Source organism: Paroedura picta, chromosome 5 (assembly GCF_049243985.1).
Source record: "Paroedura picta isolate Pp20150507F chromosome 5, Ppicta_v3.0, whole genome shotgun sequence".
Taxonomy (NCBI): domain Eukaryota; kingdom Metazoa; phylum Chordata; class Lepidosauria; order Squamata; family Gekkonidae; genus Paroedura; species Paroedura picta.
The window spans coordinates 80,575,014-80,600,007 of NC_135373.1; the positions used below are offsets into that span (position 1 = coordinate 80,575,014).

Genomic DNA, 24,994 nt, shown 5'->3' on the forward strand with positions numbered 1-24,994 from the left:
AATTTGTCTTTCATTTTAATTCACAATTTGTTGTATACTGGAACTTAATTACCAAAAAGTGCAGCAATATACAGGGTCCTTCAAGGTTTCTAAACAATCCTATGATTCATGAACAAAAAACCCAACATGTACACATTGTCATTCTTTTCATTAAGAGAACTAGAGAGGCCTTAAAACAGAATATCTGATTTGATGGCTTCAAGCAGCATTAAAAACATACACTAGTCTTTTGTCCTCAAGAGGAAAAAGTGCCAAAGGAGGATGCTCTGACCACAGGGAGATAAAAATCAGAGGTTGTCTCAATTCATTAAGTACAAGGTTTGAAAAACAACTTGTCTTTTGAGACTCTGGTTGTGAATAATTTTGAGAAAATTCTTTAGGTGTAGGAAAGTTACTTGGCCCTTTATAGTCATCAGTTAACACAAAGCATTGCTAGTTGGGATTATTTGCTTCTGCTGCTATACAGAGCTTTGTGTAAATTACACAGCATAAATTAGAACCAAGTTATTCCAGCTATTCCTCATGGGTAAAGTAGCATTTTTTTCATTTGCCAGATGACTTTCTTGCCATGTTTTAAGGTCTCTCTTAGCATCTATCAGTCAAATAGATCCTTATCTAAAATGGCAATAAAGGATGTCATTTCCAAAGGTTAGAGCAGTGGGTGGTACATATACAACAGAGTGTTACTGACTTTTTAGAATATACCCAGAATAAGTATGGATTTAATTTTATGTGCCACGTAGTTCAGGGATTTTATATAGACTTCTTGCAGTTAGCAGCCATAGTACTGTACCTTTGCCCTTATGGACCTGAAAGTTCAGATTTTATACACACAATAGTGTTATGTATTCAAATTTGTTAGTGGCTCACCAAGAAGGCTGCTAAAATGCTCTACAGTTAATTTTGGGCTACAATAGAACTAAAGATTGAGAATATGCTACTTATGCCATGCATTAAACAGTGAACAAAACACAGGACAAATGTTATTGGCAGTATTACGATATACTTGATTTCTCATTTAGAGAACAAGATCACTACAAACAGTAGGAAAAAACAGGGAAAACCAAGAATATAGACTTTTTTCTGGTAAAACTAGGGGTGGAGGGACATTATGAACTGCCATGCACAAGATCATGGTGCTAGTTTAAAGCTGTGGTTGAAAGTATCCAGTTCTACTCCTTTAGATTATCTGCTATCAGTTGCCCTTTTCAAAGGTGGTTATTAGGATACCTAATGCACTTTGATTTATTAGATTTATAAGTTGTGGTTTGCAACTTTATATATAATTCCTTTTAAAAACTAGAAGAAATTATAAAATTGAACAATTTAGTAAACTAATCTTTATTAGCAACTGTTTCATATGATACATGCAATTTAATGTTACTCATCATGACTAATTTCCATGTTCTAAATAAATCTCTAATGTTCTAAATTTCCATTTCTACCAGATAAACACTGTAGAATCAGTTGTGAGAATACTTCAGTGCTGAAGGACTTGTGCCTGAATACAAAGTAAGATCTGCACAAATGGCATAGTTGAGTTCCAAAGGCAGCATTCTTTCAGTGTTTACCAGCCATTTTTAAAAGGCAGCTTCTTGGTACATTAACACTCTTTGTACATGATTCAGTATGCATACAGGGCTTGTATTTGGCTACCTGTAGTTCTAAGATCCAATTCAACTGTTCAGAGTACATGGCTCGTAGGGTTCAGTTACTACACATTACAAGAAAAATGGCTTCTTGATCTCATCTGAAAATCTTCCATCCTAAAAATAAGGATGGAAAATTCCATTCCAAGCGAAAATGTTCTATGTGTATTCTGAGACAAGTGGCATTATATGATCTGATGTAAATTGCCTTTAAGCTCTTATTGTACAACCAGTGACATCTTAAAATCTATAGTGAGCTATTTTCATATAACTCTCCACTTGCAAAATGCCACAATTGATTCAGCCTACCCTCCGGATGACCAGGTACGGTATAGATGAAGGAAGCCATTTTGATAAGGTATCAGTTCAGACTAACTACCTGGCTCTTGAACATCATAATACATGTCTCGGGTAAAATTATGCCACCTTTTCCTACTAGATTAGGGAATGACATTTGACCCCTACACCACTCTGCATTCAATTAGCAAAAGTGGGGCATAAAAAAAAAGGCTGTCACCACCTTCATTCAGAATGGAACACAGATTCATTGCAGAAGATGTACCCAGTAGCTAGACATGTTTAACTGTTAATCCATAACTTTTAGGATCATTAAAGGCTAATGTGTTAAAATATTACTGGTTTCTAAATTTTGAAAATGCTGAAACTATTTCACATCATTAAATAGATATGAACTGCTTTTCCAAGCATCAAGTTTGGGTGCTAATGAGAGACAACTTGCAATCCTTTAGCATAAAGGACTCTTAGTGCAGACATAACTTTTGATCTCAAAACAACTTTCTTGGACAATCTGATCTTCTGTTGTACATTGCTAAATTAGAATGTATTTGCAACTTCTGCGAAAAGAGTTTTGCATTTATATCGCTCATTTGTTGCTGTACAAAACAGAAAATGTTAGATGTTGAGGTGCCTTTGGGAGTAGTGCCCATTAACTCGCTTATGATGCTCAGATTTGAAAACTGAAAATATGAAGAGACAGTGCAAGGCAAACAAGTGCTAATTAGCAACTCCAGTTCAGACTGGGCAGCTGGGAAGACAGATGGCAACCTTCCTGGTTAATTTGATTAAATAGACCCTAAGTGCAAACACCACCAAGGCCCACACTAACTTAATAAGCTTATTAGGTAGTGGCTCTAACAACAAGGAGTCTGATTGTTGACTCTGGCTATGGGACCATAACATCTCTATCCTGCCCCAGTTCCCTCTTAGCCACCATCCCACACATTAAGATTTTAAGCAGTTAATAACCTCATATACACCAAACAGTAAACCGGATTCATGTCAAGTTAACACTGTACTTGGGTAACACCCTAGATTAACCATGTCTGTAATATACCTGTATTGCACATGGTAACCAGCTAGAAGTTTTCTCCAAACAAAGCCAGCTGATCCAGTTTTTTAAAGTGTGGCCTGGTCAGAATGAGCCAGGCAGATCATCTGCAGTGGCTTTGAAGAAATGTACAAATGGGCAAGTGGATGCAACTACAAGGAACGTGCAAAAAGTCTGCGAGGCGGAGCTCCATGATTGCTGAACATCAGATGTGGATTGAACCTGTACCTGGGGAGGTAGAGAGTAGGGAAGAGCAAGTGAGCTTTGGTGTAAGAAGTGTTACAGCAGGCTATTCAAATACCAGCTCTCTTTATCTCTGGAATGCCAAAGTCTACAGTACATTGCTACAATAATGCTTTTGTTTGAATCTGATTTACAAAATTTGAACCCCCACCCTCCTGCCCTATCAGTTACAACAAGCCAAGGCACAGCTTAACAGTTAAAGCAAGCATCATAAAAACACACAACATATATACAGATTTAGAAGCACATACATTTCCCCTGGTCTATACTATACACACACTCTACATTTGTTGGTCTACACATCTGTTTCAGGAAGCCCTCATCAAAATGAATGGAGGCTATATGGAAAGCATACTCTGTAGATAGTTTCTGAAGGCAGCAGTTTCTAGTGACATTCCTAACTCAGTATTCAAAGCAGTTGGTCACCATCTGACACTTGGAAAGCTTACTAGTCAAACGAGTAAGCCAAACACACATTTTCTTGTGCTTTTATAATATGCATATTTGTTAGTTTGTTTTCTACTAAGAAAAATTCTGGCTTGTCCCACTTAGAGGGATATTAACTCAGTTTATAGCTGTATTTATGAGGAAATGTTTGAGGGACATGCAGAATATGCAAGACAAATATTCTCTCATCACCTAATAAGCAGCTACAAAATTAATCACGAAGTCTGACGTTTACCCTGGATCAAAGACTCCTGGTGTGCGGCAAGTTGATCCAGAACAGGACTGCAACATCATTAGTCGATAATTCATTTTTTCTAAGATTTCTTGATCTATTGTTTTCGCAATATTGTTTAGTTGGTGTGGATCAGCCGTTAAGTTGTAAACTTCAACAAATACCTGTAGAAGCACAAACTGGGGCTGCATGATATATTCCAGGCTTTTGACGAACAAAAGCATTTCTCATTCAGCATCACTTTCTAGCATCACTTTAACTGAGTCATGAAGCTTATTAGTGTAGTCAGTTTTTCCTATAGAACAAGCCTACCTTGGGCCTAATTAAATGTGCTCTCTAATAAGAGTTACAGTCAGGCCTAGTTTTGCACTTTACCCTAAAGTATGTTCAGTAGAAAAAAAAGGCAATATTGTGAAAATCTTAGATCAAGTTTTCACCAATCATAGCCTGGTGTCAGCTACAAGATGAACCATTATCTGCAATATTACAGAAATATTAATCTGTCAAAGTATGACAGAAAACATACTGGCAAGGATTCATGCTTAAGGCACTACAATAAAATGTAATTAAAATGTAACTGAAACATGGCCTACATACATACCCCATACCACTGGAGGATCAGTTTGGGACTTTCTTAGAGGACAAGGAACAGTTTGTTCATGCACACATAAGTTTGAAGAAGTGGGCTTGCATATGAAAGCTTACAACTTGAATAAAACTTGGTTGGCCTTAAAGGTGCCACTGGACTAAAACTTTGTTCTCAAGTTTTTTATCTGCACAATAAAATCCAAAAAGGAAGATTAAATATAGAGATATAGATCTAAAAAGGTTGTGTGCTTCGGCCCCCAAAGCAGCCATTCATGCCCGAAGCGGCCAGCACCGTGGTGCAGGGCAGAGGGGTGGCACTGGTGAGCCAGTTGGCACACGCACGCAAGCGCAGAGCTCTGCACCTGGGTGCGGGCACTGCCCCACCTTCCCATGCCACACCAATGGCCTCTTCGGGCATGAACAGCCGCTTTGGCAGCTGAAGTGTACAACCCTACTACTGTAGCTTAGATAATATGTTTTTCTACCTGCATTAGGTAACCAGATGATTAATTATAATGATCTGTGCAATTGGTCTGATTCCAAAAGGAATTTCTGTAAATCCCAGAATAAGCATTTCCTCTTACAGAAAATCTCATATCTGTTATATTTCCTATGTATTTTGTTTAGTGAGCATTGAAGGAATTAGTGTTAACATGATATAGGTGTCCCCCGAACACCTAGCCACAGTGATCCATGCAACGGTCACCTCCAGAATAGATTTCTGTAACTCGCTCTACGCGGGCCTTCCCTTGTCCTTGGTCCGGAAACTCCAGCTAGTGCAAAACGCAGCTGCCAGGGTCCTCACTGGTACACCTTGGAGGGCTCACATTCAGCCAGTGCTGAGGCAGCTGCACTGGTTGCCAATTGCTGCCCGGATCCGGTTCAAGGTTTTGGTTTTAACCTTCAAGGCTTTACGCGAGTTGGGACCCACATACCTGAGGGACCGCCTATCGCCCTATGCCCCCCGCAGAGCCTTACGTTCTGCGGGAGAAAATCTGCTGGTCGTTCCCGGCCCCAGGGAACCTTTTCGGTCCTGGCCCCTACCTGGTGGAATGAGCTCCCGGGAGAGCTGCGGGCCCTGCGAGATCTTCCATCATTCCGCAGGGCCTGCAAGACGGAGCTCTTCCGCCAGGTTTATGGTTGAGGACGAGGCTAACATCTATGCCCCCCCCAGGGACCCGGGACCCGGGACCTGGGATTGAGATTGGGGATTAGTACCATCAGTATCCCCTCTCCACCTGCTTGTAGTAGGAGGGGGAGGTTGATTAGCCTATCTTGCCAGGTTAGCTTGCTAACCGATAATGTTATACTGTAATTGTTGCTGAGGGTTTTTAATGGATTTTATTGGGGGTTTTAAAATGTTGTAACCCGCCACGAGCCGTAAGGGAGTGGCGGGCAATAAATTGAAAGATAATAATAATAATAATAATAATAATAATAATAATAATAATAATAATAATAATAATAATAATAATAATAATATAGCCAAGAAGATACAGGAGAACAAAGCATTACCTCCCGATCATCAAATTCACAGTACTGCAGATCCCACAAGGCTGAGAGTGTCCTTACACATGCGTATGTGTTGTTGTAAGCATCTTCACAAACACAATCTGGAAAACAATGCTATAAAAAACAGGTTGTTAAACTAAGCAGCACTTCTCAGAAACCCACCAATGACTCCTGAAGTTACTTCCAGATCTACTTCAATACCCTTATCTCTCACATTGTGTTTAAATCAGATGTCGAAGATAAAGCTCCCAGTATTCCCAAACCCTCACCAATTATTTTCACCCACATACTAAAAATTTGTTCACAAACACGTACGGTAACACCAGGCCCAAGGGCAGGACAGGTAGGATCACTGCTATTATGCCCTTCTCCTTGGTATTCAACCAAAACATCTGATCTCCAGGTCACATTTGTGTCTCCTCTCTACAAGAAAGAAAACATTGATAAGGTCGGTGATTTTCTTCCACGTGAGCTCACAGAATGAATAGAATGTAAGCTTCTTAAATAAAATTGCTTTTAAGCCATTATAATTGTGGAGATTAAGACTGAACATGTGATTGCATTTATTCATATTTATTTTTTCTGCTGAGTCCATTACATCTTACAGTTTGATGATGGAGCACTGATGCAACTTTCTGACTGAACACAAACTATAACTATTTAATTACTTGAATCTCTCCTACAGGTGCTGTCTCAATCACAATGAAAATTGCAGAAGTCAGATGGCATGTTATGCCAGTTTTGCAAGTTACAACATGCACTAGTTTGGATGCCTCTGAAATCTGTCCTCAACAGAATTTCTCTTCATTTTTCATGACAAGTTTGAGGGCCAATATGCACTAGATTCAAACTCCCTCCCTTTTAATTTAAAAGTAGCTTCTTGTCAAGAGACATACCAGTCATTCTTCTTAAGGCAGTGTGAGAACATCAGCAAAGGAGATGGGACACAAATGATGATAACCTACCTTATAAAATTATTTACACTGAAAGAAAAACCCTGTATAAAAACATCCTACAGTATGGTACAAGAATGCCAATTAATAGTCTCATCTGTTTACTTACCATTAGTGGTAACAGTGACATCCCATCCATCTGTGTTTTATTTAGATCGTAGCCTGCAATATCTAAAATAGTGGGACCCAAGTCAATGTTTGCCACAAGCATCTGGAAGGCATGGGGGAAAAAAGTATTATAGATTTTCTAGAAAAAAGATTTTCTAATTAATACTCCAATGAAGCAAAGTACTGTACCAAAAAAGAGGAAGACACATTAACATCTGTTATCACTTGTGTAATTTTCTGTACTGCAAAAGAATCACAAATATGTATTGCCAGAGATTCAGGACAGCCAGTGCCAATTGTTTACGACTCCCTCTCTGCATACACAGTCACTGAAGTTACTACAGCCTGCTCAAGGGATATCCCTCCAAAAGTTAGGCCTTTATGGACTACTTTGCAGAGTTGAGCCAGAAGCAAGTGGCAGTAATTATTTCTACATGTTTTATTTTTACATCACTATAACGTTTTACCTGAGAGGTAACATGTAATTGCACTTCTCTATAAGAATCTGAAATAACTTGTATTATGCTGCCTCCTGAACTTCCTTAGCATTCACTAATGATTTCTGCTGCCACCAAAGGCTCTCACCTGAGACTTCTTAGTTTAACCTGAAGAACAGGATGGCTCAGTCATATTGGGTAAATGACAGAAAAGTCAGAGGGCGGCTGCGAGGTAAAAGGGGTTCCTTTTATTCTAAATATATAAAACAGTTGTTCCTCTTAAACAGTGTTTATAGTTAGTTAGTGTGGTTCAGAAAAGCTTCCTGACTGCCAGAGATGTGCAGGTCTTCTTTTTCCTAAAGTTCCCTAAACAGATCTACTTACAAATACTTAAGTTTTACTATTTGCCACTTAGGCTAAGACCGTCTACACAAGGAACACTCAGTTAACCGCACTTCATTCAATCAAACTCCCCCTTCCTTTCTCTTCTGACACAAACCCTCTGAAAAAACACCTGCCAATTCTGCCTCCCCAGGGTACTGCTACCATCCAATCATAACACATTTCACTCACCCATACAGTCCCTTCCCATTACCTTAGAGCCCTGCATTTCAAACCACAGCAATACAGACATATGAGACCACAAATTATATCACAGAAATTAAAAAGCACAAAATATGTTCACCTTGCATTCACATTCTCAACTCCACTCACAAATTCCTGAACATCTATGTTATGAACAGCCTTCTATGAAACCATATGATAAAATGCATTGCATCACTCGCAAGAGCAGCTTTGTTGATTTCTATTCTGCTTTTCTCCCCAGTGGGGACTCAAAAATAGTTTACAAAAGGCTAACTGCACTGTACCTTATTTGTCTGGTTGGGTTTGATTCCTGGTCCTCGAACCAACAATGGAACTTTGATGTCAAATTCATAGAGCTGACGTTTGTCAATAGGCAAAGAAAACTGGCCTAAGAAACACAAAACAGAAATTTGACATACATACATGGTTTATTATAAAATCCTATAGTTAACAAGTTTTCATACTTTTGGGGACTCAAGGTTGTTTCCTGCTGGCTGAAGGGCACTTCTACACACTTCAAATGTCCCTTGGACTTGAGAGACAATGAGCTCCAGCAAGGGTAGGGTAGAATTTCATTCTACAAGTGGTATTCTGGAACCCAGCTCTAGTCAGAGGCTACCTCTTTAGATGTGCCTAACTCCAGATAGGTTTTAATTTAGATTCCCTAGTACTTTGGCCACCTGGAGAAGAGCCTAATGCTGGGAGCAATTGAGGGCAAAAGAAGAAGGGGACGACAGAGAGTGAGGTGGCTGGATGGAGTCACTGAAGCAGTCGGTGCGAACTTAAATGGATTCCGGGGAATGGTACAGGATAGGAAGGCCTGGAGGATCATTGTCCATGGGGTCACGATGGGTTGGACATGACTTCGCACCTAACAACATCAAACAACAAAGTACTTTTTAATAAGTATGCTATTCCAACTAGCAATTTCAGGGAGAAATGGAAATTGCCCTCTAGAGCAGTGGCCCCCAACCCCCAGTCTGGGGACCGGTCCCGGTCCGTGGATCAGTTGGTACCGGGCCACGGCTCCTCCTCGTCCTCCTCCCTGGCTGCTGCCTCTGGGGTTGCCCTACCACTCTGCCGCTGGTTCACCTTTGGTGCTCTCCAGCAGTTGCCATGGCTGGGGCTCCCCCTCGGTGTGGCACTGCGTAGCTGCTGCTGGCAGCGCCCCCCAGCGGGTGGCGGGAAGACAGGGGGTGCCAGTGGGAAAGCAAGTGGAGCAGGGGCTCAGGCGGCAGCGGCAACGTCCCTTGGCAAAGGACTACCCACTCACCCCCCCCCCCCCCGGCCTCAGTAAAATTGTCAAGCATTGACTGGTCCCCCGTGATAAAAAGGTTGGGGACCACTGCTCTAGAGAACACTCAAATGCACCCACCAATGATTTCCAAAGCCACAATCTTTCACAGATTCTCAGTCTATTCCCAGAGTTGACTGAAATTCCTTTCTGAAGGGAGTCCAAATGCATGTATGGAAGTGCTATGTATAACACAGTGTGTATATTATCATGACTAAAAAAAGCTTTAAAAACCCATCCCAAGATCATGGTCATTTTGACTTCCAATAGCTCAGCCATAACACCCAAGGACATTAGAAACAGGAGGAAATACCTAAATTTACAGATAAACAAGCACTACAAGACAAGGGTTCTATACTATCACTCCCCACAAATGGGCTCAGGACAAAAACAGGAAAACAATGACTCCATCTCCCATCCCTAGTCATCTCCATTTACCTACAGATTATACATTTTATGGATGAAGTTACTGTGTTGTGTGTGTGTGTGTGTGTGTGTGAACAGAATGGAAGGGGAAAAGGGAGTGAACTGAGAAGAAAGAAAAGGAGAAGGTTCATCCATGGGCTCAATGATAGGGCCCGGATTTCAGATGGCAACTCATTCCATCAAGACATGAGCCAGGGTCGAAAAAGTCCTGGCTCTGGTTGAGGTCAGGTGGACATCTCTAGGGCCAGGGATTATATACATCTCCTGATCATTTCACTGCCACTTTCCAGGCACCTTGGCTCTCAAGGATTCATTAAGTACATAGAAGCCAAAGCATTTGGATCCATGCGACGGTCACCTCTAGACTGGACTTCTGTAACTCGCTCTACGCAGGCCTGCCCTTAGCCTTGACCCGGAAACTACAGCAAGTCCAAAACGCAGTGGCCAGGATCCTCACAGCAACACCGTGGAGGTCCCACATCCGGCCCATTCTCCACCAACTGCAGTGGTTGCCAGTTGAATTCTGGATCAGACTAAAGGTTCTGGTAATTACCTTCAAGGCCATTCGCGGTCAGGGCCCAGTGTACCTGAGGGACCGCCTCCCTGCCTATGCCCCTAAAAGAGCTCTGCGCGCTCCACCGCCACCAACCGGCTAATGGTCCCTGACCCTAAAGAAGTCCGCCTGGTCTCGACCAGGGCCAGAACATTCTCTGTCCTGGCCCCCACCTGGTGGAACGAGCTCCCAGAGGAGATCAGGGCCCTGATGGAGCTTAAACAGTTCCGCAGGGCCTGCAAAAAGGAGCTCCTCCGCCAGGCATTTGGTTGAGACCAGGCATAACCAACAGCGAATGAAGGGCCCTCGCTCCCCCCCGCTCCTCCCCTTCCTCCCAGAACTCCACCAGAGCGCTCTGGACCTGTTGTGGTATTGCACTGTTCCATCGTTATATTATTTTATTATATTGTTATACTGTTACATTCTGTTATATGGTTACAACCACTGTTATTAATTACTGTATGTTTTAACGAAGACTGTTTCATGTATCGTTGACTAGTTTTAATGTAAACCGCCCTGAGCCTTCGGGGAGGGCGGTATATAAATCTAAATAAAGAAATAAAGAAATAAAGAAATTTAACTGAAGACTTTTGAACCACTCAGTTTTGCCAACCACTTTTTTACCTGTATGAAAGCCATTGTCAGATGTGAAAAAGATGTATGTATTATCCAGTTCCCCATGGGACTGCAGCCTCTTCACAAGTTTTTCTACCATATCATCCACTGATAGTAGAGTCTGCCACCTATATGCGAACAGGATTATTACAGGTGGAGCTTTATAAAATTTAAAGTATATACAGTCTAGTCTGGTAAACATTCCAGTTTTAAAAACTGAGTTCAGAACTGAACTTTCTCACTTCTAAAATGCTGAACACTAAACAAAGATTTGTGCCATTCATCTGACCTAGGGTTAAACAAAGTACATATTCTCACCTATTTAGAAACAACGATAGATAAGGCTAAGAACAAGCTAGCTCAAAGCCTGATAGAGTGAAATTTTAGAGTAATTGTTTTTGAAAGGATATAGTTTTCAAGTCATTATCACTTTTAAAAACATCCTTAATGCACTTTTTAAAAGTGCAACATGTTTTCTTTCCTACGAAGAGCTATGATTAAGTCAAGCCTATTTGCTTATTTTAGAGAGCCTCTTGTGGTGCAGAGTGGTAAGGCAGCGACTTGCTGTCTGAATCTGTCTGCCCATGAGGTTGGGAGTTCAATCCCAGCAGCCGGCTCAAGGTTGACTCAGCCTTCCATCCTTCCGAGGTCGGTAAAATGAGTACCCAGCTTGCTTGCTGGGGGGTAAACGGTAATGACTGGGGAAGGCACTGGCAAACCACCCCGTATTGAGTCTGCCATGAAAACGCTAGAGAGCGTCACCCCAAGGGTCAGACATGACTCGGTGCTTGCACAGGGGATACCTTTACCTTTACCTTTTTATTTGCTTATTTGTTGAGAAGCATTATTCTGAAATTGATGTCATGGAAATGAGTTTATATTCTCATCCACAAGATTTACCAACTTGAATTAGAATCAAACACCAAAAGGGCCTATAGTCACCACCTAGCTTTACAAAGATCTACAGATTGTGCTAATCTATCTACCACTAGGACAGGGAGTACAACCTGCACCTTCTAACAGATATTTAAGTAACACAGTGCCTATATTACTCCACAACCTTGGTCATTTAGATCGTCATCAACCCCCGGACGGTCATCTAGATTGGTCATCAACCCCCGATCCACGGCTCCCTCTCCCCCCCCCAGCAGTGAGAAGCTCGCCAGGCCGCAAGCAAATCAGCCGCTTTGGCGGCCGATTAGCTTGCGGCCTGACAAGCTTCTTCCTGCGAGGGGGGGAGAGGGAAGCATGCCGGTGATGCAAACATGCATGCGTGAACCCGCCATGCATGCACATTTGCGCATGGCGGTGGCACAAACGCACATGCACGGCAGTTTTGTGCATGCACAAAACTGCTGTGCATGCGCATTTGTGCTCCCTCCATGTGCACTTGCGCACTTGCGGGTCCACACATGCGCATTTGCGCAGGGCCACGGGTTGCCCTCTCCCCCCACCCTTTGGGAACAGGCCGCAAACTTTAAAAGGTTGCGGACCACTGATCTAGATGACTCTTTGGTTTGAACAAAGGAAGGAAGGGAATTAGTTTCACAGAAGTTATAGTGGCCAGCTTGTCATGCTATCCAAACTGAAGTCATCAAAAATATTTCTCAAAGCTTGTGTTTGACAACATGACACTATTTGTCTCAGCTACAAAACCCAAACAAACAGTAAACTTTCCTACCTTTTCCTAAATGCATCATCAAGGAATTGTATTGATGAATTAGTCATTGGAGTTTTTGCTTGCCTGATAAGCCAGTGTTTGTCCTGTAAGATACACATTAGCATTACTTTAGAAGCACATCCTGCCCTGTGCTCAAGGCTCTAGGTCAGTAATAAATTAGTACAATAGATGTTAAGTAGCTGCTACTGTCTAATTTACCAGTTTATCACTTGCTCCTCCTGATATTTTATTCCTCTAAAGCAAATTCATAGCAAGATGTCTAAATGTGAGATTTTACATAATTTATGTAAGTTCTTCTACAAAAAGAATTTGGTCTAAAGCAGCATAATGGAAGTCCTAACAGCTATGCTTATTTTCCTTTAATAAAAGCATATTGTCTGAACATGAGCTTATCAGTGGGCTACAGACAATATTTCCAGCAGTAGAAAAAATACCAGAAGACCTTCAATACTACAAGACTGGACCTTGAACAGCAGGAGCCAAGAAACAGAATACACCAGGAACTTGAGATAGATTCTTCTTACTCTATGAGGGGGAGAGTTATGTGGCCTTCATTTTCATCTAGAGATTGCATGAGCTGCACCAATCTAATCTGGAGTTAAGTGATCTTCTATTTTTCAGAGAAAACCATGCACAACTGCTTGGCTCATACTAGAGTATCCAACAGTAATCGAAGGACAAATAACTTTCAAGACACTTCAGTTAGTAACACAAGAAGCAGCTGGAATGTCGTTTGAGCTCAACACTGGCTACATGATTGTCACTGCAAAGAAGGTAGTCTGGAGCATCGTTTTCTTTAATTAGACATACAAAAAGGAATCTTCCAGTTAATACCCAAACCACAGTGAAATAGTATAGAGAAAAAAACAGAGTCCAACAAATATTCATTCAAGGCTTGAGCCTTCGGGTGTGTGCACTCTTCCTCAGAATAAATGAACAACCATCATAACTGTAGAGATATAAGGTAAAAGCAAATTATGGTAAATTCATAAACGGTGTTATAATATCCATATTAAGCCATATGATGCTATATTATCATTCTTTGCTAAAACAGCTAATCAGTCCTTTTGAGTTCAGTTGTAGTTCACAAAAACCAATGGAGAAATAAAACTATCTACGTCAGTCGTTAATGGCAGACATTTTCCCAGTTGTAAAAAGAAATAATTAAAAGAGACTAGTTGCTGGCCCCATCTGTCTCCACCCAAGCGTGGAAGCATCCCTGCAAGTGACAAGCCGTGCTGGCAACTATCTTGTCCTGAGACCAGAGAGTTAAATTCAAAATTACATTACATATCACTAACATTACATTACAGTCGCATTGTCCCAAATAAAATAAATTAAAAAGAAGAGGGGATTATAAGTAATGTCAATAAGAGTTGAATGACGTTAGCATGCACAGTGAGATAAAAAAAAAAACATATGTCCTTATTGAGTTCAGGGTATGCCATTGTTTTGAGTGTTGTGATAACTTGCATTTCTTCAATCTCCCTTTCTAGTCTGTTCTTGAAGTTCTTTTGCAATAAAGCAGCTACTTTGAGGTCCCTTATTGAATTCTTGTGAACTACAACTGAACTCAAAATGACTGATTAGATGTTTTAGCAAAGAATTATCATATGGCATCATATGGCTTAATTTGGATATTATTACAGTTTACTAATTTGCCACAATTTGCTTTTGTCTTATATCTCTACAGTTATGATGGTTGTTCATTTAGTCTGAGGAAGAGTGCCTGTACTCGAAAGCTCACGCCTTGAATAAATCTTTGTTGGTCTTAAAGGTGCCATTAGACTCAATTTTTGTTGTGCTACTTTAGACCAACATGGCTACTCGTTTGAATCTATAATATAGAGTTACTCCTGCTGCTACAGGGTGACATACTGTATGGGGCATCCATTAACCTCCCCCCATGAAAGGTTTGACACGTTTTCTTGTCCTTTGTTGGATGTTGAACACATCTACCTTCAGCATCAGATTACTCAGATCCACTTCAAGCTGTTATGTCCTGTGTTCTACAAAATATCCTGTACAAAATTTCCTGTATTCTATTAAATCAAACAAATTCAGAAGGGATGAGCTCAAAATACACAATCAAAGCACCATGCTTGTTCCATGTACATATTACATTTCCAAGTCCTTACTGAAACCTGGAAAGCTCCACAGGACTACCAATGAGGGACCTGCATTTTACACACATTTTATGTCTTGAACTCATAATTTTACTCAACTCTTTCAGAAACTGAAATCAAGAGTTATTACTTACTTCCAGCAAACAGAATACTCAGTGTCACCTTATTTGAGGAAGATTAAGAATCCATACCTTTCCATGAATATTGAAATTGCTGCTTCTTGGAGCACTGACATTCTGGAAGCTCTTCTGGTACTGAGGAGCAGCTACCCAAGGTGAGTGTGGTGCTGGAGTTGCTATCATCATGAAGAAAGGCTCAAAGTTGGATTTATATTTCAGAAAATCCAAGGACATGTTGGCCTGAACATGAAGATTGAAGTACTAAGTTCCAGTGGTTTTATTTAAAATGTTGTCTAAGCAGTCAGATGACTCTACTGTTTTTATACTTATCTCAATATAAACAAATACTTTTTCAAAGCATGACATGCTGATATCCATTCATGGTCGAAAGGAGTATTCCCTATCTCAAACATTTATGTTTACTGGGCTCCACTTTAAGCAGCTATTATCTGTTGGAAGTGACTTATATCAATGTAAAATGTTTCTGTGTCTTGCAGCACTGTATTACAGCACCATGAAAACTGAATTATTTGCTTAGATTTTGATACCTTATTGTTGTAATACTTTTTGATACTTTTAATACCTTTTGATACCTTATTGTCAAAAGATATTTATAATTCTAACATTTAAAACTTTTCATTTAAAAGAGAATCATGCTCCAAAGAACAAAAACTCCAATATTTATTGTGGCAAAGTTCAAGTATTCCCTTATATTATAATTAAACTATGAAAATTCTATTTCAATAGAACACATTCAAACAAGAAGATTCTCCAAAAGTAAGACAGAACAGATTTTAGCTGATATTCCAAGTACAGCAACTCTCAAATTTAATTCCTTAAAGTATGTTCAGTTTAGACTTTAGATATTAACACTGCCTGTTAATTTTTCATACATATTTTGGTATACCGTGATTAAAAAAATATTACTGCATTTGACATGCTTCTTGGTATGGCATCTGGGGTTCAGGAAGCATAATTTGCTCCTCTTATGCTGCTGGTTGTTCTCCGAAATAAAGCCCATGTCTATGAATCAAAGATTACTTTACAACTACAGATTTACAACTTCAGTTTTGGAGAAAGTAAAAATTAAAATAGCATATAAGCAAGTTCTACGAATCCAAAACTTCAAAAGCTAATGTAGTCTGAGGAAACACTTGTCCTTAATGTATCAAGGACTTATTCATTATGGTCTGCTGACAAGTACTGATATAATAGTTAACAAAGCTGTAACTTCAAAACATCTGCATGAATTCTAAAACAACGGCTGCATATATTTCATAAAGAGTAGCCATTGCAAATATATGAAGCTGCATTTTCTTCAAGCTGCTAATGCTTGCCCCCCAAATTTCAGTTTTTAATTCAGACATAGTATCAGCCATGATTTGTTTATATCACACTCTAGAACCCAAGGCATGAGCTTTCACACACAGAGATCTGGGTTTAAAACTGAAGAAGAAGAAAAAGAAGAGTTGGTTCTTATATGCCGCTTTCCCCTACCCGAAGGAGGCTCAAAGTGGCTTCCCATTCCTCTCCCCACAACAGACACCTTGTGGGGTGGGTGAGGCTGAGAGAGCGCTGATATCACTGCTTGGTCAGAACAGTTTTATCTGTGCCGTGGTGAGCCCAAGGTCACCCAGCTGGCTGCATGTGGGGGAGCGCAGAATCGAACCTGGAATGCCAGGTCCGCACACCTAACTACTACACCAAACTGGCTCTCAGTTTCACCAAACTGCTTTTGCTTTTATCTTCATCACTCTTCGCTATAGATTTCAATGTCAGAGCAATGGGCCCTATCTGTGATCTGAGAATTCAAACATAGGAACAAACTTCCTTTATAAAGGCTTGGAGTGGTCTGAATAGAGCCCTAATATATGCAGAACTGAGACAAAGGGGGAAAACAGCGCAAGACTTGTGTTACACAATACAAGTACATCTGAACAAGGTATAGTGAGGCATAAGACTCACAAAAGCTCACAATGTTTGTTTACACTCAAGAACTTGATTCACTGGATTTTTTGTTAAATAGGTTTAACTCCTTGCATATACGGAAACTATGACAGTCAGGGAACCCAGCAGAAATACATTTTACAGAACAACTGAAAAATTCTCACCAGTACATCTGTCAAGTAATCAACACTATAGTTCTCGCCATGCTTCCGTGCTTCTCCATTTACTGAAAGTGTGTAATTGTAGTACTTTGAATTTTTTTCCTGTGGAAGACAACCAAAGCTGCTTCATACGCATTAAAAAATTGCCAAGTGAGTCACTGCAGTTCTCTACAAATTGTACTACACTGATAATTCAGTTATGATTAAGGTTGTGATGTATCAATGCCTGATGATTAAACACATTTAATAGTCTCCAAAATTAAACATTAAAATGAGTAACACATGGAATTTAGAAACTCATTTTTCCAGTTTGTTACCATCAGTTTAGAAGTTCGTTAGTGTTCCATAAAATTAAGATTTTTACATACACGTAAGTAATATCTGACACTTACTAATGCATACCAGAAACTCCATCCAGGAGGAACATGGCCAATTCCCCCAGCATCTTCTGATCCATACTGAAAGAATCAAGCAGTAAATGAGTAACTAGCACACTTCTCTTAAATTAGTCTAATTCATGAGCTTATTACTATGTATGTTAGTTTGTCAACTGAAATAGAACTGCTTTCTCTATTGTGGGGGTTTTACAACTAGCTACTGTGTTAAGGAACAGAGCTGCAGAGTTTGCAGACAGGTTAAACTACATCTCTACACAAATACTTTTGCTTTTGAGTCTTCGGCAAGTTAAAATGTTGCTATGTTGCTTGGCAAACTATAACCAACTGCATCTCATATATAAGGTGCGGAGTTACGGATTAGGTTGTTATCAGTATTCGGATGACACCCAACTATCTCCTGATGGACGGCCGCCCGGACTCTCCCCCAGAACCATTTGCCAGATGTTTGGAAGCCGTGGCTGGATGGCTTGAGCAGAGTCGCCTGAAACTCAACCCCTCCAAGAAGGAGGTCCTGTGGTTGGGTGGTAGGGGGGCAAGATTGGAAGCGAGTTTACCCACCTTGGCAGGGACGTAACTGGCCATTGCGTCCCAGGCCAGGAACTTGGGAGTTATCTTGGATGCCTCATTGACGTTGGAGGCCCAGGTCATGAAGGTAGCCAGCCAGGCATTCTTCCATCTTCCCGAGGCTAGGCTACTAACAACCTACCTGTCCTCTGAATATCTGGCAACAGTGATCTATGCAATAGTCACCTCCTGAATAGATTTCCGTTGCTCGCTCTACGCGGGCCTGCCCTTAGGCTTGATCCGGAAGTTACAGCTGGTGCAAAATGCAGCTGGTAGGGTCCTCACCGGGACAGCTTGGAGGGCCCATATCCAGCCTGTGCTGAGGCAGCTGCATTGGTTACTGGTTGCTGTCTGGATCCGGTTTAAGGTGCTGGTTCTTACCTTTAAGGCAGGGATAGTCAACCCGTGGTCCCTCCAGATGTTCATGAATTACAATTCCCATGAGCCCCTACCAGCGTTTGCTGTCAGGGGCTCATGGGAATTGTAGTTCATGAACATCTGGAGAACCACAGGTTGACTACCCCTGCTTTAAGACCTTCCACAGTCTGGGACCCACATACCTGAGGGACCGCCTTTCGCCCTATGTCCCCCGCAGGGCCTTGCACTCTGAGGGGACAAATCTGTTGGTTATTCCTGGCCCCAGGGAAGTGTGCCTGGCCTCGACCGGGGCCAGGGTCTTTTAGGTACTGGCCCTTACCTGATGGAATGAGCTCCTGGAAGAGCTACGGGCCCTGCGGGAGCTTCCGGCATTCCACAGGGCCCGCAAGACGGAGCTCTTCCGCCAGGTCTATGGTTGAGGCCAGCGAGCAGAAGAAGATCTGGACCCCCCTTGACATTCCCTATTGGGGCTATTAAAGGCGGATTAAAGGAAGAGATCAGCCCCTCTGCCTACCCTGATGCTTTTAATAATGATTTGTATGGGTTTTTTGGCCGCCAAATGAATGGAGGTTTTTTTAATTGATTGGCTAGTTTGATCGAAATTGTTACTTATTTTATTGGGGTTTTTATGTATTGGGGTTTTATCGTTAGCCGCTACGAGCCCTTGTGGGAGTGGCGGGATATAAATGTAATAAATAAATAAATAAATAAATAAATAATAAGGGCTTACAAATCTATAAAAATTATGTATGATGATTTCTCAGTTTAGCTGCTAGTTCTCACATCCAAGTAGGTTTGCAGAATGACTGGAGCCTCTAGTGTATAAGACAGATGCAGTCAAAGCTGGTAGTCATTGGTCCCTGCTTCCCCCTTTCCCCAGTAGCCACCTGTGCCCCCCCAATAGTCAAGGTCTCCAGAATTGTGTAGATAAAAACAAACAAAAATAGCTACAAAGCATAGGAAGCTGCAGTCAGGAGGAGAATCTAGGGTCATGTTTTGGGGCTGGTTACTTACTATGCTTATTTTTTCTAGCTGTTCTAGTCAACTGTATTAAATCATGCATTCCTTAGCATGAAAACTGAATTCTTATTTTTGTTTTTGTAAAGAATCCCTTAAATATGCAGAAGTAATTTTTGAATGTATTCAATTTTTCTAAGTAACTACAAATAAGTTAAAACTTTTAAAAGATCACTCAGGAATATCTAGTCTAGCACAGGACGTAAAATGATACCTCATTCAAGTATTTCCCAGCAAAGAAGGTCTGATAGCCACACATAGACTTGAGAATAGCTGGGAAGGTATATGGTTCCTGCATCTTTTGCCAGGATTTGCTGCTGCAATTTCCTTCCAGAGTGTTATTAACAACATGATGATTATGTGGATATTTTCCTGTTAAAATGCTGGCTCTGCTGGGACAGCACAACGCACTGGGTACATACTAGAAAACAAAATCAAAGGGGAATAAGTCAGAAATGCTACTCATAACAGATGGTCAAATGCCCATCAATATAGTAGAAAAATGGGGGTGACCCAGAGATAAGAAAGATTATACATAACAACTAGCCTCCCTAAATATGTAGAGAAATATTCATTTGTAAATTTAAAAAGTAAAAAGCCCAAAACATAGCCTGATTCTGTAGGCAGCATAGAATGCCAAGGGCAGGTAGGTGTTTGAGTAGGCTGGTTTTCTCATACTTTTACCTTTAGCCTACTCAGTCTTGCAAGAGTTTCTAGAAACTTGGGTCACAGAGAAAATTCCTAATGTTTTATTCCTACCATGATTCCATCCAGGGCTCCATCTTGTCTTCTATTATAATATTCTAGACTAGTAATCAAGCCCGCTGCACTCACAATACAGCGGGTGCTAGATAACGATCTGGCGGCCGGCGAGTCGGCAGGCGGCCGGCACGCGGGACATGGCAGCCTGACACATCGGGGGCGCTTTGCGCCTCTCGCCACGTCAGGCCGCTGGCAAGGGAGCAACTGCGAGCCGCTCTGTGCGCGGCTCGCAATTGCTCTCTTGGCAGCAGGGCAGCAATCGGAGAGGCCAATTGGCAGGCGCTTCGTGCCTGCCAATTGGCCCTGCCGATGGTCTGTCCGGAGGAAGGGGCCAATCGGCACCCTTCCTCATCCCGGACAGAGCCCGCCCTAACTCCTCCCCCTAAGCCCTTACGGCTTTATTTAGTCTGCGTCGCCGCGGCCGTGGTTTAAGATATTTCTAACACTAGATTATATGCAAGGGAATTGACAATCCATACTATATTCAGCTTAAATAGTTCAAGTAGATCTACCAATTATTCTGCTTTATTGCCTGAGAAATGCTTATCATCATCATCATCATCATCATCATCTAATTTCTAAACCACCTCCCAGCAAGACAGTTCAACTGCAACTATAAGATTTTGGCTGAACAAGGATTTTGAGACACAGTATCCACATTTTAAACTGACAATTCGCACTGCAGGTGGAGGAGTGTCCTTTAGTTCAGTGGTCCCCAACCCCCGGTCTGGGGACCGGTACCAGTCCGTAGATCAGTTGGTACTGGGCCGTGGCTCCTCCTCGTCCTCCTCCCCGGCTGCTGCCTGGGGGGCTGCCCTGCCACTCTGCCGCCGGCTAACCTTTGGTGCTCTTCAGCAGCCGCCATGGCTGGGGCTCCCCCTCGGCATGGAACTGCGCAGCTGCTGCTGGCAACACCTCCCAGCGGGCGATGATAAGTCAGGGGTGCTGGCAGGAAAGCAAGCTGAGCAGGGGTTCAGACGGAAGCGCATTCCTCAGCAAAAGACTACCCCCCGGGTAAAATTGTCAGTCTCAGTAAAATTGTCAAGCGTTGACCGGACCCCGGTGATAAAAAGGTTGGACCACTGCTCTAGTTAATATAGAATGATCATCAATCCCAATCAAATTTATCAAGTAAACAATATGGACATGAAATAGAACAGATCTTCAAATGTCTTTTCTGTTTCTCTTCCTATTGGACGAGACAACGAGTGCATGGAGATTAGCAGCACGGTAAAAAGATGTCTGTGCCTTGAATTTCCACGATGAAGCATTTGAAAGCAGCACTTTAAAATGAGGTTTTTTTCTCATGTAAAAAGACATGATCTAATCCTTGAGAGGTTGAAAAGTTCATACTTGTACAGAAAGCTGAGAAAACATCAACTTAATTAGATATACTAATATTGCATCTAGGAGAGCATGGTTTCTACTTGATGATGTATAATAGCTCTGTCTATACCTTCACTACATTAGGCACAGATCTTCTCTTTTTCTAACCCTTTATGTCAGTGGTTCTCCATGTGGGGGTCGGGACCCCTTTGGGGGTCAGACGACCCTTTCACAGGGGTCGCGGCAGGATGAGCAGCTTGGCTGGGGAGGGAGCACCACCACTGTTGCTGCTCCTCCTGAAGGCGCCTGCCAATTTATGTACAATTTATAACCAATTTATATACAATCATGAACAATGGATCTTCACAGCAGTTTAATTTCTATGAAAGAACACTAGCATAATGTTATGGTTGGGGGTCACCACAACATGAGGAACTGTATTAAAGGGTCGCAATATTAGGAAAGTTGAGAACCACTACTTTAGGTTTTCTTATTAGGGCTATACAAAACATTTTCACTTGCTTGTATTGATCACAAATGCATGTCTTGATTTCAATACTTACAGCACTGGAAAAGCTTATCCCCTTCTCTGCGATAAGGGCATTGGTCTTTTTCAGTGGTGTCTGTAATACAGAATGTAGGTATAAAAAATTACAGATCTGGTATGTCTTTGGAAGATTGATGTATTTTGGATTTCTTCCCCTTGTATCTGCACTAAATACCAGGAGCTATTCTAGTTAAAGTCAATGTTGCATTTATTATTTAATTAAGCATCTCTGTACTCTGAAAGTTCCCTGTGTGTAACCCCTAAACAGCTGTCATTGCTTCTACTTTTTAAAATTAGTTCTTACATTTTTAATAAAACTAACCAATGAAAAGCATGTTTTCTTCCTATCCAAGGCAGCCAAAGTCAACTATAAAAACTTCTTATACATCCAAGTATATTTTATTTATTTTATTTATGAGATTTTTAGGCTGCACCTCTCCAAGATTATCTCAGGGTGGTTACATCAGGACATAAAAACAAGCTAATACAAAACGTCTTTGTAAATTTTGTAAACACTAAAATGCATTTTAAATGCCATCTTCCACTGTTAAAGACCAGTCTAAAGATATAAGGATTCAATCAGAATCTGTATTGATCTCTCCCAATTCATGAACAGGAGAAAGGGGGAATTAAAACGATATATAAACATATAAAGGAGAACAATTTTCTCTAGCAAATTACGTCTTATAAATCCAAATTTAACAGTGTCAACCCCACACAGAATATTAGCAGTTACAATCTGAAACTTCCCTTTAAAAGGTCTTTGTGAAAGTAGGCAATTACTAAATCTATACCTCTATATCCAAGGTGACAGAAACCTCCCAGTACCACTCCATTCCAGGTTCTGTCCCACAGACTTTCATTGAGGGGTCCTAGTTTAGATTCTCAGACAGAATCATTGGGAGGGGGGGATTGGTTTTAGATTAGTAGAGTGTGTGAGGTGAGCTTTCAACCTGCACCATTTCCCTGACTTGAAATGTGCAAGGCAAAATAAAAACCCCCCAGGGTCAAGCGACAAATACTTGAATGGGCTTTGTGTAGTGACAATCCAGAGTGACCAACAGCTGGCACTGTCACCATGGAACCAAAAAAATGACATTAACAGAAACTTAACAAGAAGTCTGGATGTTCAAAATGTCATGTGTCACTGGTGATGTAACTTCTTTGGCCACAACCAGAACACGGGGAAACTATGTATAAAACTTGCGTGTGCACTTCCATAATGCAACCTTCTGCTCCCAGCAATCAGTTATGTGCAAACGTGCACCTCTTTTTGATCATATATGGCAACATACTAAAAGCAGAACCCCATTGCCAGTCAATGAGCACAATCCCATCTACATAACACCCCTGTTCACTGCAAGCTAAAAGCCAAGACCGGCAAATGTCCCAAGGGCCTTCCCTAAAACATCAGGCACTTGAGCACAGCCCTGATACCCCCAGATAAGAAAGCCTTCTCTGCACTTCGCCTTCTAAAGGGGGATAAGAAAAGAGGGGCTAGGGTGGCCCAGGTAGTGCTCCATCGCTGCCGAATCCAACAGGACAGGGGAAAGCGCCTTTGCTTCCGTTTCCCACTTATGGGGCAAACACCAAGTCCCTCTCCCCGCGCCACGGGTGCCCTCAAGAGCACTCATTCGCACGACCTGGGCCTCGGCCGTGCGAAGGCTGCTGCACCTGCCACTCGCAAAAGCCGTTTTCTCCTCCGCCTTTGCCGGCCGCCGTCCCCTTTCCCCTGCACGGACCCCAAAAACAAGCGCAGTCACCATTCCGCCGAGGCAGGCGTCCTGGTCGTCGGTCACAATCAGCACCACATTAGGCTTTCGCGCCCTATGGACGCCGGCGCTGACTCCGAGGAGGGCCAGCAGCAGCAGCAGGAAGGAGCGGGCCAAGGCTACGGCGGGAGCCATTCTGCAGACGCGGCTTGCGGGGGGGGGGGGGGGAGAGAGGCTGCGAGGCCGGCACCTGTGCGCGAGACAGTCACGAGAGAGAGCGAGACGAAGGAAAGATATGCGTGCGTCCCCGCCCCCTTTTCAGGCTCGGTTGGGGGGGGGGCTGGAGGAGGTATCACGTGACCGGCAGACTTCCCCCAGCGGTTATATGTCCCGCCCACCGGCCCTTGCTTTTTCCAATTTCCGCCATCTCCCAAACGCTTTTCGTAGGCCGAGTTCCCTCCCACATGCGAAGCTTCTCCTCGCGGGAGAAGCTGCCCTGGGTGGCACTCGACCCGTTCCGTCCCCGGCGGGGCGGGGGAGCTGGGTCACGTGAAGTAGAAAAGCCCTGCGCGGTTTATAGGCCATCGTCTTTCACGGACTAGAGGGCTTGTCCAGCCTACTAAAGTTGTGCTGGAATAAAATATTTAAAGAGCAGTTTCTAAGACGGTGACAACGCTATTGGCTCCAGGCTGTACAGAACGATCCATATAAGAATACACCCTGGCCATGGTGTTCTTGTCCTTGGTCATAGACAATTATTATCAGAATAACTTTGTCTTGGTCACTTTATGATGAATAAATGTTACATTGTGTTAGGCGCCATGTTGTAATGTTATTAATTGGACCGCTGAGGAAGGACAATGGGGCAGAAATGCATTTGGTAATGGTCAGTATTTGTCATAACATTTGTCACTCAGGCCAGAAAACATCCTCATTTCTTAAGAAAAATAAAGAAAATATGGTTGAAATACAAAGTCCTGACCTATCAATCTTGAAAACCCTGGTCGAGGCTTATTTAAACAAATCTCCATAGAAGAAAGTTGAGCAGTGGTCAAGTAAAGAGTTGGGAACAACTGAAAGAAGGCAAAACTGTTGATTGGTTCAGCTATATGCAAATAACAAGGTTGAAATCTGAATTTAAAAATACAGGGAGGCAGCCTAGAGTTATAACTGAGTTCAAAGCTATAATTACAAAGGGAAAACTTCACCTACAAGGTCAAATATGTAAGCCTTTGTTGATATTTAAGTATAAGAACGAGCAGGTTA

At 42.0% G+C, this 24,994-nt stretch overlaps 1 protein-coding gene across 2 annotated transcripts; it reads right to left on the reverse strand.

The window, feature by feature from the left end:
• On the reverse strand, positions 1-24,062 carry GNS (glucosamine (N-acetyl)-6-sulfatase). Of its 2 annotated transcripts, XM_077338696.1 has the most exons (14): positions 23,780-24,054; positions 22,033-22,092; positions 19,596-19,802; positions 17,417-17,482; positions 17,028-17,126; positions 14,989-15,156; positions 12,672-12,754; positions 11,000-11,118; positions 8,387-8,490; positions 7,082-7,183; positions 6,335-6,442; positions 6,023-6,133; positions 3,923-4,083; positions 1-3,225 (listed from the first exon to the last, which is right to left on the reverse strand). In XM_077338696.1, exons 1-14 carry the CDS (start codon positions 23,921-23,923, stop codon positions 3,150-3,152), a joined length of 1,608 nt encoding a protein of 535 aa, XP_077194811.1. In that variant the 5' UTR covers positions 23,924-24,054; the 3' UTR covers positions 1-3,149. The 2 variants fall into 2 exon arrangements, with proteins under 2 accessions (XP_077194811.1, XP_077194812.1); XM_077338697.1 differs by lacking the exons at positions 1-3,225; positions 3,923-4,083 and adding an exon at positions 5,039-5,169 and having other exon boundaries at positions 5,993-6,133; positions 23,780-24,062.
• Between the last annotated feature and the right edge of the window lie 932 nt (positions 24,063-24,994).